Source organism: Ostrea edulis, chromosome 2 (genome assembly GCF_947568905.1).
Source record: "Ostrea edulis chromosome 2, xbOstEdul1.1, whole genome shotgun sequence".
In the NCBI taxonomy this organism is placed as follows: domain Eukaryota; kingdom Metazoa; phylum Mollusca; class Bivalvia; order Ostreida; family Ostreidae; genus Ostrea; species Ostrea edulis.
Genome location: NC_079165.1, coordinates 26,307,104 through 26,325,926, shown reverse-complemented (window position 1 = coordinate 26,325,926; position 18,823 = coordinate 26,307,104). Strand labels below are relative to the sequence as shown.

The 18,823-nt window shown below is 35.9% G+C and overlaps 1 protein-coding gene across 3 annotated transcripts in view; it reads right to left on the bottom strand.

The window, feature by feature from the left end:
* Positions 1 to 18,823, bottom strand: part of LOC125682526 (uncharacterized) — a 69,646-nt gene that overhangs the window by 31,386 nt on the left and 19,437 nt on the right. For 2 of the 3 annotated variants that reach the window (XM_056156523.1, XM_056156524.1), the window contains exons 10-28: positions 18,126 to 18,445; positions 16,832 to 16,898; positions 16,700 to 16,735; positions 15,565 to 15,876; positions 14,814 to 14,879; positions 13,989 to 14,141; positions 13,669 to 13,749; positions 13,461 to 13,570; positions 12,874 to 12,997; positions 10,157 to 10,279; positions 9,865 to 9,966; positions 9,499 to 9,588; positions 9,099 to 9,327; positions 7,741 to 7,841; positions 5,864 to 5,997; positions 5,213 to 5,323; positions 3,015 to 4,962; positions 1,142 to 1,269; positions 470 to 538 (exon numbers count right to left, since the gene is read on the bottom strand). In XM_056156523.1, the coding sequence (XP_056012498.1) occupies positions 470 to 538; positions 1,142 to 1,269; positions 3,015 to 4,962; positions 5,213 to 5,323; positions 5,864 to 5,997; positions 7,741 to 7,841; positions 9,099 to 9,327; positions 9,499 to 9,588; positions 9,865 to 9,966; positions 10,157 to 10,279; positions 12,874 to 12,997; positions 13,461 to 13,570; positions 13,669 to 13,749; positions 13,989 to 14,141; positions 14,814 to 14,879; positions 15,565 to 15,876; positions 16,700 to 16,735; positions 16,832 to 16,898; positions 18,126 to 18,445 (4,304 nt within the window). Of the gene's footprint in view, positions 1 to 469; positions 539 to 1,141; positions 1,270 to 3,014; positions 4,963 to 5,212; positions 5,396 to 5,863; positions 5,998 to 7,740; positions 7,842 to 9,098; positions 9,328 to 9,498; positions 9,589 to 9,864; positions 9,967 to 10,156; positions 10,280 to 12,873; positions 12,998 to 13,460; positions 13,571 to 13,668; positions 13,750 to 13,988; positions 14,142 to 14,813; positions 14,880 to 15,564; positions 15,877 to 16,699; positions 16,736 to 16,831; positions 16,899 to 18,125; positions 18,446 to 18,823 lie in introns of all 3 variants that reach the window. The other variant, XM_056156525.1, reaches the window with a different exon arrangement.

Here is an 18,823-nt window from a genome sequence, read left to right as displayed (position 1 = left end):
CCCCCCCCCCCCCCCCCAGAAGATGCATCAAATGAACTAAGCTAACAAATGGAGAGTTGGACAGGAGAGCTCACATAATGATATGACCCGTCAAAAGAAGGGCGTGTAAAAGGTGATTACCATGATTATCACTACTTCCAACAGTTTCTCAAAAGATGGGTGTGTAAAAAGAGACTATCATTACTTTCAACAGTTTCTCCAAAAATAAAATTGTGGTCCATATCAACTTTGATTTATGCATTTATCTTGCCTTTGTGCTAAGGAGATTCTAAATACAAAAGCATTCCAAACTCCCTTATTTTTGTGAGCAAATTGCAGGTCAACTTAAAATAACAAGATATATTTCGCATCATCCTAGAATAATTAGAAAATTTCAAGGACAACGAAGGTTTAGCCTGAACAGAAGTTATTGTGTCAAACTCAGCAGAGAATGAAGCAAATGTTTTTTATTTTGATGACTTTTTCTCACCTTTCATCATGCTGCTGTTTCTGAAGATCGAGACACCTTTGTTCTGTACTGTTAATCTTTTCTCGTAAGCTGTGTCACATGAAATATCGAACAACGTGTGTATAATCTAACATAAATAATTGATGACAGTAAATATTTCATCTGACCTAATTTACTGTTCATCTTTTCTCGTGAGCTGCGTCACATGAAATATCGAACAACGTGTGTATAATCTAACATAAATAATTGATGACAGTAAATATTTCATCTGACCTAATTTTCATAAATTTGGAAATAAAGAATTTTAATTGTGGAACTATTATAAATAATCTACATGTATAATTTCTCAATTTCAACAACTTTTGTTAAAATGACCTAAGTAAATAGTTGTCAAGATGATATGATATTCATATGATTCATTAAAAATCGTAATTGATGATTGAAATTTGCAGCTCAAGTAATCCATTTTCAATTACAGTATAACCTATCATCATTTCAACTTTATTTGAAATACACGGGGTTTATCATAAAACAGATGCAGATAATTAGAAATACACATGGCTTATTATAAAACAGACATAGATAATTAGAAATACACGTGGCTTACTATAAAACATAGACATAGATAATTAGAAATACATGTGGCTTATTATAAAACATAGACATAGATAATTTGAAATATACTTGGCTTACTCTAAAACAGATGTAGACTGAGAGTTGAGCTCCAAATTCAGACGGGAGATTTCTTGCTCATATATGTGGACTTTCTCCTCCATCTCCCTTTTTTCCATATCTACTTGTTGAAATCTTGTTTCCAAGGACTAATTAATACATAAAACAGAAAAATGACAACAACATTCCGACCATAACGATTGAGAATAAAACCTTTTTAAACTGTCGATTTGAGAAGTGACTATAGCTTTATTAAAGGGACTGATTCACGATTTTACGCAAAATTTTGTTTTTCACTTTTAATGATCAAAATCTACTGTCTAATGTGATTGAAAGATTTCACATGAAAATTAAGGTTATACATCATCACAGAAGCTCAATTTAGAGAGTTTATTATTTGCTTTGTAAACAAAGATTGCGATATGTTATTGTTTACGGAATTTTCAAAAGAAATGGATATCGATATAAGTATTATTATATCTTTCATTTTTCAAGCATTTTTGGGGTGAAAAGTGTAATCTAAAAGTTAAAATTTGTGACTATGCAAAATTAAGATGCATTATATTACAAAATCAATATTTCACTTGTTTGTTTGTTTACATAAAAAGACTGGAGTCTTTGTTTACATAACACATATTTAAGGTTAAAATATTGCTTTCATTCATGCATTCAGAAGGTCAAAATTTTGGCTGTCAACATTAAATGAGTTATATTTCTAATGTTTAACATCAAAAATGAAAAATATTTTTATCAAAAATCGTGAACCAGTCCCTTTAGGGATGCTGCACATTTACAGGTGTGAAGATTATAAAACTGAATAAATATTAACCTACCAAGTCTCGCACATCGTTTATAAAAGAATGACAAAATCAGCTAGAGAATAGAGATAATCTCTACAAATGTGCACTGAAAATTTTGTAATCCATGTGGGTGCCGCCATTGTAATTCTAAGAATAGAGATAATCTCTACAAATGTTCACTGAAAATTTTGCAATCCATGTAGGTGCCACCATTGTAATTCTGAATACAAGACTCTTGACGTGCAATTTGTAATTCAAACATTCAATTTGTTAAAAATGAATGGTATAATTCTTATTGTAACACTTTTTAGCAATTCATTAAATAGAAAACCAATAATACGACTAAATAAATGAACAAGTTCATGAGTTTCTTTAAATAAAAATATACGATATATTTATGCTTACTTTTTTACCAATCTAAACTTGTAGATTAATTTTGTTTAGTTTTAGCTGTCTTTTGAATTGAGAAACTGGATGTAGTTGTTGTTTATAATTGTTTGATTTGAAAGAAGAAGAAAAAACAAGTCGAGGCTAAATGTGAAGTCACAATGCACTGTTTACGTTGTTGGTGTTATATTCCCGATGTTAAATAAATAGGCGGATCCTGTAGTTATCCTCATATATCCGCCCTTTAATATTTAGATGTAGCTGGGCGTTTATTGCAAGGGGAATTTCATAAATAATATATATTTCTAAATGAACTATAATTTACTCTACCTAACCAAATTATGATCATCATCACTTGGGACACGCTAATGACCATTTCATGCTTCACTCGGTCCAACAGTCACACCATATATACAAATTATTTCAATATAAAACAATTATGTCCTCATATGGCAGCAAAGTAATTCTGGCATGAAATGAAAGGGCTTGTCACACGGAATACACGTGAAATATGAAAGCTCCATCACTAACCAATCAAAAGGAATCTTCCTCTGCCTAATCCACTATGCGCATAAAATCTATGAAAATCTTCCCACCGAAACATAAGTTATCACGTGTAATAAGTTTTGAACTTAACAATATCAAAGAAAACAACAATCCACTCCTAACCATCTCCCAAAGACACTCACATTCTGGAGCGACCTTACCTGTGATTTCATTGTGTATTCCCTCATCATGGCTTCGCGTTCCTGAACTTGAGTCTGTACTCTGGTCATAGTTTTCTTCAGAAGTTCACACTCTTCCTGGCTACGTAAATATTCTGCTCTAAACGGCTCGTATAGATCTGTGTTCACTCCGCTATCTCGTGTTTCTACACCAGCCTGGGTGCCCTGATCAGCATGGCTCCCGAATACAGAGGACAAAGAAGTGGAGACATTGGACCCCGTGAGCGAGGTCCCGATAGATATACTCCCAAATGGTCCAGATGCAAAAGACGGAAGATTTAAAGGTGGTGGAGGGGTGGAAAAAGACGAAACATTTGAAACTGTGGATATTCCCTCGCCGACACTAGTATCTGCGGACCAGATATTACGGGTCACTGAGGAAAGTGTATTACTAGAAGAGTAATTGTTGATGGACGATAAAGAAATGGGTAAAGAAAGGGGAGGAGGGACTCCTTCTGACATATGTAAAGCTGGAAAACTGTTGTCCACTGTAGATAAAGGAGGTTTGCTAGGATACGGAAAAGTGGAAGTAGGAGTGGATGAAGAAAAACTGGACTTTTGCTGCAAAGGATCAGTCATATTTTTTTGGTAATGATTTTTCATGAACTGTTCCGCGTAACTTTTCCTCTGTCTGTTGTCTAGAGAGCCCAGAGACATCTGAGTGTACAAAGACTTATTCTCCATTGACCATACAGAGGAGGATGTAGGATTCGGTGGCTTTCTGAAATCTTTCCAAATATCTTGTGTGACACGGTTGTAAGTCTCTTGGCGTTCTGCTGGGGAAACTTTCTTCCCCGAGAAGAGTCTTTCCACCACATCATCAGCTATCTCTTTCACCATTTCACTGTCTACCCTGTCGATTTCCCTTTCTGCAGCAATGCTTGCCTCAGACTGAAGTGATGATGGAGAAGGTCTCTGACTGAATTGAGAAGGGATTTTCAGGGGCAGTGGCACAACAAGTCCTGCTGCAGTTTTCTCCCCTGTTCTACCGTTCTCAGACACAGTGGGCGATCCTGACAACAAGTATGCCTTATCCTTCATAAATGTGGAAGCCACTGGAGAATTCCTGTAGGCCTTCGCCATGAGTTCATACGACAAATCACTTCCGGATTTTTCACTGAGATCCGATTTAGAGCTACTGCGACTGGATATATCCAGGTTTTGCTTGACATCAGAAATCCTTCCATTCTCTGTCTGTGACTTGATATTGGACGAAGCCTTGCCTGACCTTGTACTAGATAAATCCGAATTCAGACTCTCAAGATCACTGGACAAATCACTGTCACTATCAGATGCAGACGACAGTGAGTCAATACCCTCCAAATCCTTCAAACTGATCTTGTTTTTAGTCCTCTTCTTCTTCACCGGAGATATCAAGGAAATGTCATCAATTCTGTCCATTTTGGAGACAGATTTTGTGGGCCCCAAGTCAAAGTCATCGTCTAAGCTAGTGATGGAGCCTTTCTTGAGAACAATACCAAAGTCATCCAGTGAATCCACACCTGCAGCCACGACCGGGTAGGGGTTGTGAAATGTTGTTTTCATTCTTTCCTCAATAGTCACATTATCTGCAGGCGGATTCACAGAAAGAGAAGAAGAGAATTGATCACTTTGATTTTCAGTTTTTGCAGTGTTTGAATGTTTCTTAACAGTTTTCCACACATTATCTGAGGGATCACTACTGTGAATTAACGTCTGTTTCATATGGCTTCGAGCTATTGATATTTCCCGAGCTTTCACCGAGTCCTTTAATAAACACACGATGTCCTCTATCATTGCAAATTTCAGTGACTGTTTTAGAAAATTGCTTAGTCCTCCCACTTGTTCTATTTTCTCCTTTGCATCTTTTGGGAAATCTTCAATCATGGAGGTAATTTTAGTATCTTCCACATGAAGAGGTCCATGGGCTTTAAGAAGATCCTCAAAAAACCTACAACAGAAACAGTGTTCATCAAGTCTAGGCAGCTTATTGCAAGATTTTCGGTTTTCTTATCGGACAGGTCATTTCCATTTGTAGAAGATTTGAGTGTCGGAAAAATATAATGCAGTGTTCATCGTATCGGAAAGGGTCCTTACTTATGTCTTTATATTTGTGAACTTAACAACAGAATATAGAGGAAAGTTATTGCTTTTCAATACTATATAGAAAAATGTAACACAAAACCTTGCATAATACTTACAAGAAAAGGTTTTCTGTTATTTCATCATACAAACATTTCCCTTGCTTGGATTCATAGGACTTTTCAAAGGCCTGGACTTTTTCATGAATGCTCATTGGTACAGAGAAGTCTCTACAAAAAGAGAAGTCTCTATAAAAAGAGAAGTCTCTACAAAAAGAGAAGTCTCTATAAAAAGAGAAGTCTCTATAAAAAGCAAATCATTTTTTTTTGTTCATTACTTATACAGGATTCTAGTACTAAAGCTTAAAGCAGCTCACTACACACAGACTTATACATTCTAAGACACTACGTCACAAGATGTGGATTCCTATGTTTTGTGAAATTACTCGTATTGATCATTTTGTTTCTAGACCTACGCAACTCAGTGGAAAAGGTATCAGGTTACTGAACCGCAGATCCCAAATTCAAATCTGCCAGAGTCTTTAGTTTCATTTATTGAAACAAATTTTGGAAAATCATGTTTTTTCTCTCCAAAATTGCATATTTTTTTTTTTTACATATGTACTTATTACATATCTCATCTTTCAAGATTAAATAATTTCCTGATTTGATAAACTCGTTCAAGGTGTAGTGAGCCACGTAAGACATCTAACACTTGCACAATGAAATGATATAATTATGTCAAATGAAATTGTAATTTCTGTTCTTTACTTAGTTGGAGAATCTGGAATGGAGTGTTCATTCAACAAGTGCTTTTCCTTTTCGTCTGCAAAGTTCACCTCCACAGCAATAGTTTGTTTGACAGCCTTCTCTTTCTTCTTCTTGTTCTTCTGTTTCTTAGTTCCCTGACAATTGAGTATACAGTGAAATCCTGACAATTGAGTATACAGTGAAACACATTTATAGCAAACCTTCAGGGCCAGCAAAAACAGTTCACTATAACTAAACTTCATTATACAGTAAAACACATTTATAGCAAAACTCCAGGGCCAGCAAAAACAGTTCACTATAACCAAACTTCATTATACAGTAAAACACGGTTATAGCAAACCTCCAGGGCCAGCAAAAACAATTCACTATAACTAAACTTCAATATACAGTAAAACACAGTTATAGCAAACCTCCAGGGCCAGCAAAAACAATTCACTTTAACTAAACTTCATTATACAGTAAAACACGGTTATAGCGTACCTCCAGGGTCAGCAAAAACAATTCACTATAACTAAACTTCATTATACAGTAAAACACGGTTATAGCAAATTTCCAGGGCCAGTAAAAACAGTTCACTTTAACCAAACCTCATTATACAGTAAAACACAGTTATAGCAAACCTCCAGGGCCAGCAAAAACAATTCACTATAACCAAACTTCATTATACAGTAAAACATGGTTATAGCAAACCTCCAGGGCCAGCAAAAACAATTCACTATAACCAAACATCATTATACAGTAAAACACATTTATAGCAACCCTCCAGGGCCAGCAAAAACAGTTCACTATAACTAAACTTCATTATAAAGTAAAACACGGTTATAGCAAACCTCCAGGGCCAGCAAAAACAATTCACTATAACCAAACTTCATTATACAGTGAACCACGGTTATAGCGTACCTCCAGGGCCAGAGAAAAGTTCATTATCACTAAACTTCATTATACAGTAAATCACGGTTATAGTGAACCTCCAGGGCCAACAAAAACACTTCATAATAACCAAACTACATTATATATCCAATAAAATGTTATTTTCCTCTTATATTGGTATGAATAACACTTCACAATAAGCATGAATTCATTATACACATGTTCATTATAAGTTTGTTTTACTGTAAATCATATGAATTTGTTTTAATATTTACACAGTAAAATATTCATACCTTACACACATATAACTCCAATGTTATTTATTACAATTGTTTTGATTGGACGAAAATAAAGCTGAACAAAAGTTTACCCATCAATAAATCCGAAAACGCGATGTATTCATACGCGCCTGAAAACAAATAACATAGTGCGGGGAAACTATTCAAATTTTTGGAATTGTTAGTAAAGTGAATGAATTGGAATTATAAGAATCAAACGTTCTATTTGAAGAATTTATCGATGTGTAAACTTTGGACATTTTACTCACAAACTTAACATAAAAGTGCTCTGCACTTTTATTCAGTTTGTGAGCAAAATGTCTGGAGTTTACACATCGATAAATTCTTCAAAAAGAACGTTTAATCCTATAATAATCAACTGTATTTTTAAACTAAATTTGATATCTGGGAGGATACATGCCTACCATCAACTTAGATATCTTTTAATTTGTACCGAGTTTGATATCTGGGAGGATGTAAATATTTTAAAATTTGGCATAATCTGAGATGATACCCTATAACCATGACATTAGCACTTCTTCAATGTATGATAAGGAACATATATTTTCATATTATAGTGCAACCAAAAATTTTGAGTTTTTCTTAACTGTCCAACTTATCCTGCAAATGTACGTACATATATCCATACGGTATTCATGTTTACACTGAATCACTAATGTACATGTACACATACAATATACGTTTATTCTCAATTTTTGATTGTCCTACCTTATATTTGTTGAGTTTCATGTCCTCGTCATCCTTACGGAGAACAGACACTGGTTTCGTGTGATCGGGGAGTTGTACTTCTTTTTCTTCACGATCTCCTCCTACAATATCACAAAACTGACCGTAACGATGTAAAGTAGCTTTATATTAATCCTCCTCTATGTTCAAGCTTTATATCGACCCCATCTATATTCAAGCTTTATATTGACCCCCTCTATGTTCAAGCTTTTTATCGACTCCCTCTATATTCAACCTTTATACCGCATACATTTTGTGAGAAGTCATAGGAATAATTGAACCAAGAATAACTTACAAAGTAGGGCTGAAACGATATGCCCCCTTCATGATACGATACATATTGCAATACTTATGCCACAATTCAATACTTTCAATATGATACAATTTACAGAAGAAACCAATAATAACATTGAAGAAAAATTTAATTACCAAGATTCACATTCATAATTTAAAAGCAAAATGTTTCCAAACTGCCAAATGGTAAGATGCATGTTGGCTCTGTAGTTCAAACTGATGAAGTGTATTATTATTTTCGTAAGACTCAAAGTAAACAACAGTCTGAACGTTGTTTGACGCTATTTTGTCCCCAATGCAGGTAAAAATAATCATTACAGACCGAACCTGGTGTATTTTACTGAACCAGTTTGTAATAAATGTATCGAACCGAAAATTGAGGTAATGAATTGAACATTGAATCGAGGGTTTATATTGAACAGTATCAATATTTCGGTGAATCTTTTCAGCCCTATTACAAATTACGGCAAAACACGCTAAAGCAAACCTTCAGGGCCAACAAAAAACAATGTTATATCCAAACTTCGTTATATGAAATAAAATGTTTGGTAGTTTCCTCTCATAGAGGAATATACATGTATATCACTTCACAATAAGCATGGATTCATTATAAGCATGTTTGTTACAATACTTTACAGTATAATAATCTTCATTAATGTCGGAGAAATGGCAGCCATGTTGTCTCACACATTGATGTTCATAAATACAACGTATTTTCCTTTGATCTGAATTTTAAGTGCTAGGGGAGAGTAGCTATTACAGAGGCTTCCATGAAACCTAAGCTTAGAACTTCGAGGAAAACACTATCGAACCTCTGAAGACACCACCCTCTCACCTGCTGCCAGGTACCATCCCCCCCCCTCACCTAGAGACAGACACCCCCACCCCCTCACCTGCTGACTGCTAGACACCCCCCCCCCCCACACACACCTAGAGCCATACCCCCCCCCCCCACCTGCTGACTGCCAGACACCACCCCCTCACCTGCTGCCAGGTACCCCCCCCCCCCCTCCTCCCTCACCTAGAGCCATACACCACCCTCTCACCTGCTGCCAGGTCTAATTTCTGACCCTCAGTCTTGTCGTCTTGCAGCATCAGATCAATGTTCTCCATCATGTCACACTTTCCCTCTTTGGTCTCCATTTTCTTTTTCATCTTGTGTTCCTTTTTCTCCATCTTTTTCTGGATTTTATCTTGACTAGATGGTGGCATTTTCAACACTGGCTTTTTCTTCTTCTCAAGCTTTTTATTTGTGTCCACTTTCTCAGATTCAAACTGCATTAAGAAATTTCTCACAATGAGTCATTTCCCTTTGTGAGTCATTGACATATGAGTCATTGACATTTTTCACATATTGTAATACGTATAGCAAATCGGCGATAACATGGACTGTGATAATAACAAAATTAAAAGGCAATTTACAGCTACCACGAATATGTATCTTACATGTTTTTCATTAGCGTCCTGTCTGTACATTGATATTTTCACAATGACTGTGCCACAGTTTGGGGTAGGGCAGACCTTCTCCAACATATCCTGAAGAAAAAAAGAAATGCATGAAAAATTCAATTAAACCTAGAAAACTGACAAGTCAGAAAGGGCCCGGGGATAAATCTGAAAAAATCTACAGGGGTCTTCCTCTGCTTAATTCAAGTATGTGTATAAAATTAATGAAAAATCTTAAGGAAACTGGAGTTATCGCGTGCCACAGAAAGACAGAGTGAATACTATAAAGCAGCCACTATATGACGGGGGCCCTCTTGGAAGGTGAGATATTCTTGTCCATGACAGTAAACAAGATACAATTCCTACCTTGTCCCCTATTTTATCTCCTAGTTTGGATTTGAAGGCTTTCCAACAGTGGTAATGGAACTCAATCTTACACTTGGCTTGACAGATTACTCTTACAAATCCCTGAAAACAATTCAAATGTACTTTGTGTAAAGCCTATTCACACTTTTCACAGAACTTCTTTTCACAGATTAATTCTATGATTTACACAGCATATTGTCGCATTGTTTAAAGTCTATAACACAGATTATTTCTATGATTTACATAGCATATTGCCGCATTGTTTAAAGTCATTAACACGTGTAAATCTCACTTTATAATCCGGGTCAGTCTGGTAGATAACAATCCTATCGTCGTCGCTGTCGCAGTGTATTCGACACGTAGCATCCGGAGCTGGAGGGTTTAAGGCCAGATGTAGCAGGTCCTTCAGCAACTCCTGAAAAATAATCTCACCTTGTCAGTGTTAATTTCTCTTTGTCAGGTGTTAATCTCACCTTTTCAGGTGTTAATTCCTCTTTGTCAGGCATCAGGTGTGTCACAATATTGGGGGTTTCATATAATAAAAATGCTTTGAAGGAGGACTATATATAATAATAATGATAAGCCTTTATTTATCCACTAAATTGAACTTCGGTGCGCCTGTTGTGCTTTTATTCCAGGTAATACCATATAACATTATTTTTACCACTGTAAATTTTTGAGATTTTGAAGTTATCATGTGCTACTTTTTTTTTCCCCACAAATCACAATATCTGTTAAAAATAAAATCATCTGTGGTCAACCTAATGATACAAGGGAGTTCTATCCAGACAATTTCCAATCAAAGTCTAGTCTTGTCTGAAGTATAAAAATTGTCCATATACACAGACAATGCTGCCTGACATGAACAGAGGGCCATTACCACCCTGAATGTAGGACCTTTTTCTTGACAATTTTCTTTCCCCTGTCAAGTTTTTCTTTTTCCCGTGTCAGGTTTCTTTTTCCCCTGTCAGGTTTTTCTTTTTCCCCTGTCAGGTTTTTCTTTTTTAGGTCTTGATATCATGGGCCTTGCCCTTCCCAATTGGGAAAAAAATTGCACATTTGCTTAAAACTGGCGTACTATTGTAGCACCCCCAACTTTTCAAAAAGGAGGAGGAAGATGGGACAGGAAATTCTCAGTTGCCCATCGGTCTTGAAAGTTGATGAATTCTTCTTCATCTCCCTAATCTTCCTTGAACATTAAAACACAGGCATCACCTTCTCCCAGTTGTGTTTCATGATGTATTCTCAAACTGTCTAAATTTGCTGCAATCCTGTCAAATCTATCGTTTATATCATCGTAACTATAGGCAATATTTGCATCAATCACTGCAATTTTAATTTTGTTTGTAAACTGATACATCGTTTTCTTTTCAAAGTAAGTATCTAGTTTCTTTTTCCATTGCATATCAGCAGTAAAAATTTACCCAAGTCTGACTTGTAGAAACGTTTTCTTTCGAACATTTTGTATAACCTTTTATTAAGTGTCTGAATGACAATGATTGTATACTACATTATACTACAGGAGTGGTATGCTGTATGAAATGGAAAACTAGAGTTGCATCCTACACAAGATGGGTTAATTTCACAAATTTGACACTCACCAACAAACCGTTACATTGTGTTGTACCTACAGCTGAATAAAAAACCCTGTTACACTGTTGCACATACAGATGAATAAAAAACTGTTACACTGTTGCACATACAGCTGAATAAAAAACCCTGTTACACTGTTGCACATACAGCTGAATAAAACCCCCTGTTACACTACTCTACACGTAGAGCTGAAGTTCCAAAAGCCCAGGTCCAGCAACACTTACTAGGAGTACATCGGATCCAGCAACACTTACCAGGAGTACACTAGGAATACATCGGGTCTAGCAACACTTACCAGGAGTACATCGGGTCCAGCAACACTTACCAGGAGTACATCGGGTCCAGCAACACTTACCAGGAGTACATCGGGTCCAGCAACACTTACCAGGAGTACATCGGGTCCAGCAACACTTACCAGGAGTACATCGGGTAAAGCAACACTTACCAGGAGTACATCAGGTCCAGCAACACTTACCAGGAGTACATCGGGTCCAGTAACACTTACTAGGAGTACATCGGGTCCAGCTACACTTAATAGGAGTACATCGGGTCCAGCAACACTTACCAGGACAGGGTTTGACATTTATTTTTTTGAGCACTAGACCAGTCGGGCTACTTCAAATCATTTTTACTAGACCTGACTTTATATCCACTAGCCCTGACCAACTTTCCAGAAAAAACCCCTGATAGTTTCTCCATGTTTAAATACTTCAACGTTAAGTTTGAACCAAAACGTATTTAATTGTCTCAAAAATATCTTAAGTCTCATCATTCAATTTGATTTTCAAACACGTTTTGTGTTTCTTTAAATTTTACCCAGCACGGATATTCTTTAATCTATTTAGTATAAAATGACATCATCCGGCTTTTTATTTCATTTACATTTCATAAGCCCGGCTTTGTTTCTTCTTAACCTTTTCTTTTTTCTCTTGGGACGTCTTTCCTTGAGGACGAGAAGTCGTATTAAAATATAGAGACATTCCCGCACATATGTCAACACCGATAAATAGTCGTTTACGACGTAATTTATTAACTTGATAAACACTTTATTATAGTCAATTCAAATAAACTGTTTAAAATTAACATCGAGTAGATGTCGTAAAACATCACTACCGACCGCGACTTATTTATTAGAACTAAAAATAGAAATTATTCCATCACACGGTTCAAGATTGCTTGCAAATTCTTTACAGTTATTTTCTTTTTAGTTAAGAATAAAATATCTTACTGTTTAAAGTAAAGTTTCTTGTTTATTTTTAACACGACCAGTCGGACTAGTAAATCGACATTTTACCCGACCGGACCTATCATTTAGTAGACTCGGTCAGTCGGACGTGCCTTAGTGTCAAACCCTGCCAGGAGTACATCGGGTAAAGCAACACTTAATAGGAGTACATTGGGTTCAGCAACACTTACCAGGAGTACATCGGGTTCGCTTTCCTCAATAGTTGTACTGGTTCCTGGCCAGGAGAAACTGATGCACTTGAGATTCTCCACCATATGGAGGCCGTGTTTGATTGGATCTACAGCCTGCCCATACCTGGGAGAGATTTACAGTACAAAATAAAACATTACAGCATAAATGGTTTTGAAAAGAAAGACTTCAAATGCACAAACATTTTTTTTTTTAAGTTTTAAGTTTTTCATATTCAACCCAGTGCTTCTGTATCAGCAGATTTTTAAAATGACCTCTTATATTTTCTCAATTATCTCTCCTAGGAATCGAGGACAGACCTTTATTTCAATGAATCATAAGAATACCCTTCTGCTCTGCAATACTTCCTTGTAAAGCTTAATTGAATTTGGCAATTTGGTTTACGAGACGAAACTCAAAATGTTCAAAATTGATAACAGCAGACAGATGGATGAGGAGTCGCATTCAGTATACCCTGATCATACAATGCCACTACAAAGTGGATATGTGTATTTAATGTAGAAGTCAGTGTTGCTGTGTTATTGTAAGATGATGATACAAAATAATGACACCCGTTCAGTGTTTTTACCTGTTCAGATTGGTGTATGCCTTGCCCAGTCCATAGTAGGCTAATGGAAAGCGGATGTCTGAATGCTTGGATCGGATGTCGTTAAACTTGTCGATACCATCCATGATCATCTTTAATAATAAATACAAGAATATTTTAGAATTCAAATCGACAGAATGATAATTTGATAAAGTTATCTTAATGAATGAGTATCTAAAAGACCATTTACCTTATAAACTCCGGTTGATACTGCTGAGATACCATAGGCATATTTGGTAGTCACTGCATCGATTTTCTCAATATTTAATTGCTAAAAGAACAATAACATGGTCTATAAACAATTCATTCACACTTATCTTTGCAGCAAACTGTGTGTAGTGTGCTTTTTATACACATTACGTGACCACCTATGATTTTCCCCTATCATTCACTATCTGTTCCATTCAAGAAACGATTTTCTATTTCAGTTAAGCAGATTCATTTCCCAGGTAAATCCAGGTAAACCTTGCACTGAGTTCAAAATACCTGTTTATAACCGTGCTTTCTTACCTTGAGGGTGTGTTTAGAGATCATTTTAAGGGCTTTGTCATACTCGGCCACAGCATTGTGTTTGTTCCCAGCGCAGTACTTCAGGTGCCCATCTCCTAGATGGCGCTTCAATTCAACAGCTTCTTTATTTATTTCTGGGTTATTGTCTACCTTCTACAAAACATGAAATCAATCTTAACATGCTAATATACTGTTCATGAACTTTAATCTTCTACAAAACATGCAATCAATCTTAACATGTTAATAAACTGTTCATGGATAACCTGCCTTCTTGGTTAAAAGAAAATGTTGTAATCGAGGCTCTGTGATAAGAATTCACTAAAATTCAGTATATATATGTAAAGAGCATTTTTATATTCTCTTTACCATGTGCTTTTAAGTTAATTCATTACACCAAAATTTCATTGAAGGGCTCAATAAAGCACCTCATATCAAGTATGAATTCACCATTGAAAGAGTGATACATACTCTTCATTATTTACTTAGATTTTTTTTTTAGATTTCTTTTTCCAGAAAGATAAAAATGGTGGTTTGTTTGCAAATAAAAGATTTTAATACGGTATACAACCCTAATTTATCATACACATTCTGAACATGTTAAATTTTTTTGAGCCTGATGTACTTCACCTAATTTCTAAAAAAGTATCAAACTGAAAATTGAGTCCATGAAATGAACATTGAATCAAGTGTTTGTATTGAACAGAATCAATATTTCAGTGAATTGTTTGGGCTCTAACAATGTCATGAGGTGTTGTGACTCAGATCTGAGGAAAGGATGTCAAATATGAGAATGATGTTAGGTTCTAACATGGCTGATGGACTAACCTGTTTGAGAACCTCGTCTTTTCTCTTATTTTTCTTGTCTCCCTTTTTCTTCTTCTCTTTCTTAGTCTGAAAATAAACATACAAGTCAAAAGATACAAAACCGATTTTACTTTATGCAGTGCATACAGAAATGAGAACTTATCTGAATCAAGACGAATAATCCTCACACAAGGAATACAAATAACAAAATCCCATCTCACATGGTTACCAAGTTCTAGAGTGAACGACGGACAACCAACTTATCCTAAAGTGCTGCTATGTTTCAAAGGCATCACAAAAAGCATTTGTGTAAGTACACAAGAAACACTTCTGAGTTAAAACTCATAGTTTTCCTTCTCAATGACCAGTTCTAATTCCATCAATTCCTTCTCAATGACCGGTTCTAATTCCATCAATTCCTTCTCAATGACCGGTTCTAATTCCATCAATTCCTTCTCAATGACCGGTTCTAATTCTATCAATTCCTTCTCAATGACCGGTTCTAATTCTATCAATTCCTTCTCAATGACCGGTTCTAATTCTATCAGTTCCTTCTCAATGACTGGTTCTAATTCTATCAGTTCCTTCTCAATGACCAGTTCTAATTCTATCAGTTCCTTCTCAATGACCGGTTTTCTAATTCTATCAGTTCCTTCTCAATGACCGGTTTTCTAATTCTATCAGTTCCTTCTCAATGACCGGTTTTCTAATTCTATCAGTTCCTTCTCAATGACCGGTTCTAATGACCGGTTTTACTTCTACCAGTTCCTACCTTTGTGGTGTTGTTGGCGTTCCCCTCATCTTCGTCCACATCCCCAGCATCATCATCCAGGTTTTTCATCAGAGTTTGGTTCAGCTTAGACAGACTTAATTTGGCGTCCATCTCTTGCTTGACCTTGTCCATCAAATCTCGGATCTCCTGTTCTTTCCCTAGCTTTATCAACTCGTCCTGTTTCATAAGAAGCTCCGTATCAAAAAGTAGATTCTTTTTCTGTCGTTCCCAGTCTTGACTCAAATGATCCAGTTCTGCTTGTAAGAATGGCCTGAGGTTGCCTACTGCAGTAGGTACAGTGGACTTCTTCACCTGTTTCAGAAATCAATTCAATTACTCAATACTGTAAAGGTTAAAAATAAAGCATTTAAAAGTAAATCAGACATCTCTGACTTTATTAAAAATGATTGGGGATCAACATATACATGTAAGCCCTTAAAAGCATACAAAAATGTTGAGGGTATCTTATCTATGCAATGAATGATTATTCATATATATTGTGCTAATAACATAAAACGGTGTGCAGCCCGAGATCCATACAAAGCCCGGATCATCACACATCTATCTGTGGTATGATCTGAGATCCATACAAAGCCCGGATCATCACACATCTATCTGTGGTATGATCTGAGATCCATACAAAGCCCGGATCATCACACATCTATCTGTGGTATGATCTGAGATCCATAAAAAGCCCGGATCATCACACATCTATCTGTGGTATGATCTGAGATCCATACAAAGCCCGGATCATCACACATCTATCTGTGGTATGATCTGAGATCCATACAAAGCCCGTATCATCACACATCTATCTGTGGTATGATCTGAGATCCATACAAAGCCCGGATCATCACACATCTATCTGTGGTATGATTTGAGATCCATACAAAGCCCGGATCATCACACATCTATCTGTGGTATGATTTGAGATCCATACAAAGCCCGGATCATCACACATCTATCTGTGGTATGATTTGAGATCCATACAAAGCCCGGATCATCACACATCTATCTGTGGTATGATTTGAGATCCATACAAAGCCCGGATCATCACACATCTATCTGTGATATGATCTGAGATCCCTACACAGCCCGGATTGAAGATCCACACATAACGACTGCATTTACTCACCTCTTTCTTCTCTGGGACTGGTATCTTGACTGGTTCCTAAAACATCAAGTGTGAAAATAAACCTTCTGCTGTACCTTTACAGAAATAATTTCAAATGAAAGGAAATAGTCACAATGTGGAAAGAAGACGAACCTCTTCCTCTGCTGAGGAGTCACTGGAGTGTATGTCAGGAATCTCGATGTTGGACTTGGTGCTCTGACTAACAATAAAAATAATTATTTCATTTACACTCTGTAACAATCCTACCAATGCCATTACATTTATCAGAATACACGTGTGAAAAACTACTCATTAAGCATGTGTTTGATCTACAGTTACATTAGACCAACAGTTTTCATGAAAACATTTACAATTTACTGACCCACAGTGAAATTTACCCCCCCCCCCAAATTTTCATGGTACATGTTGCTTAATTGTAAATCTAATTTACTGAGATTTTATCAATTATGATTATCAGTCATATATTAAGATCATATCTAACAAAAAGTTGTTTTCTCTTTCTGTTTTCATCTTTAAAATTTCTGGTAGCTTCACCTGGCATCACCTCCTCTCTGTACTTTAAGTATCACAAACGTAATTATTTTCACTGTATACTACTGGGGGAAAACTCATTAAAAATCAGTTTGCTGAAGTGATGTGAAATAACTTAGAAATGTTCTATTACCTGTCTCTTCTGTAGACTTCGGAAAAACAACACCATACAAGGCATTTTCTCATATGAATATGAGGAATAATCATTTGATTAAGTGTCAGTAAATTGATCTTACAATTACGCAATATTTTCCACGATATGTAGTAACTTTCATCATTACCCACAAACAAGACTACAAATTCATGTGTTTTTGCATCCATGTAAACAGCCCACCTGCTCCTTGGAAAGTGGTCTAATTTACCAACATAAAATATTTCCTTTGTAAACAACTGATTTACACAGAATTTCCTAATCAGGGGTAACTACAATTTATGAAGAAAATTTTAATTGGACAATTGCAATTAGCTATGTGATACAGACTACAATTTGTGAAGTTAATTTTAATTAGACAATTGCAATTAGCTATGTGATAAAGACTGTGGCCATTTTATACAACAAGTTGTTGATTGAATATTCACGAAATTGACGTAAAAGGTACCTTGATAATCACAAGTGTAGTTATCATTCTTAGCTTAAAAACTAAACAAACCACGATGTCCTAACACTTATTTCATGTGATATTTATTGATATATATTTTGATTCTGATGGTAAATTTATACAAATAAGACGGTTAAAATGCCCATCGGACTACTTGACTTTGATTTTCACTGATCTGACCTTCAAATCTTTGGACCACTGAGTTTTTGTGAAAACCGGATCTATACTTTTGACTTAAAATGAACATGACCTAAATGTTGAAGTTTTCTGATATGATGTATATAAGTAGCCGTTACTTGAGAACTTTGATGGCGTCTGTCAGCTTGATCACTCGTTTCTTTCCTGGCAGATTCCTAAGCTCTGCTGGCAGTTCCTCATCGATGTAATTGTCAGCGAATTCTTTGTCCTCCAGCACCCTTCGGATTCGCTCCTCCCGAATTTTTGTGTCTCTTTCCATGTTGAGTCGCTTCCCTTGCTGTTCTAGTTCATTCAGATTGGTTTCACTTATATTCTTGTTCCGTGATTTCTTGCACAGTATGAAGCCTTTCTTATTCACAGCCATAGCATAGTCAAGTTTATCCAAGTCAGCGAAAGCTTGGGCGTATCGATAATGTCCCTGGAAAAAAGTGCTTCTTTATAAATCTATGTTGTGCACTTCACTATAAATGTATTCCTTGTTACATTTACATGGAATACATATATGTTAACGAATTGGCTTGTTTGTCGATTAAATCTAATTCATTTATAAAATGGCTTACGGCCGTTTTCAAACCTCACTTGAAGTCGCATATGACATCATTAAATTATATGCATATCGCAAGATTTGAATTTTGTTGCTTTCAAACTAAAAAAACTTCAGGAATTATTATATATATTATAACAAATTCAAAGTCATTTTTGGCATGTAAGGAATTCATTCTGTTAAAAATAATTAATAAGTTTAGTAGCATGCGCTATTTGATCATCAAACAGACCAATTTAATCCCCAAGTTGA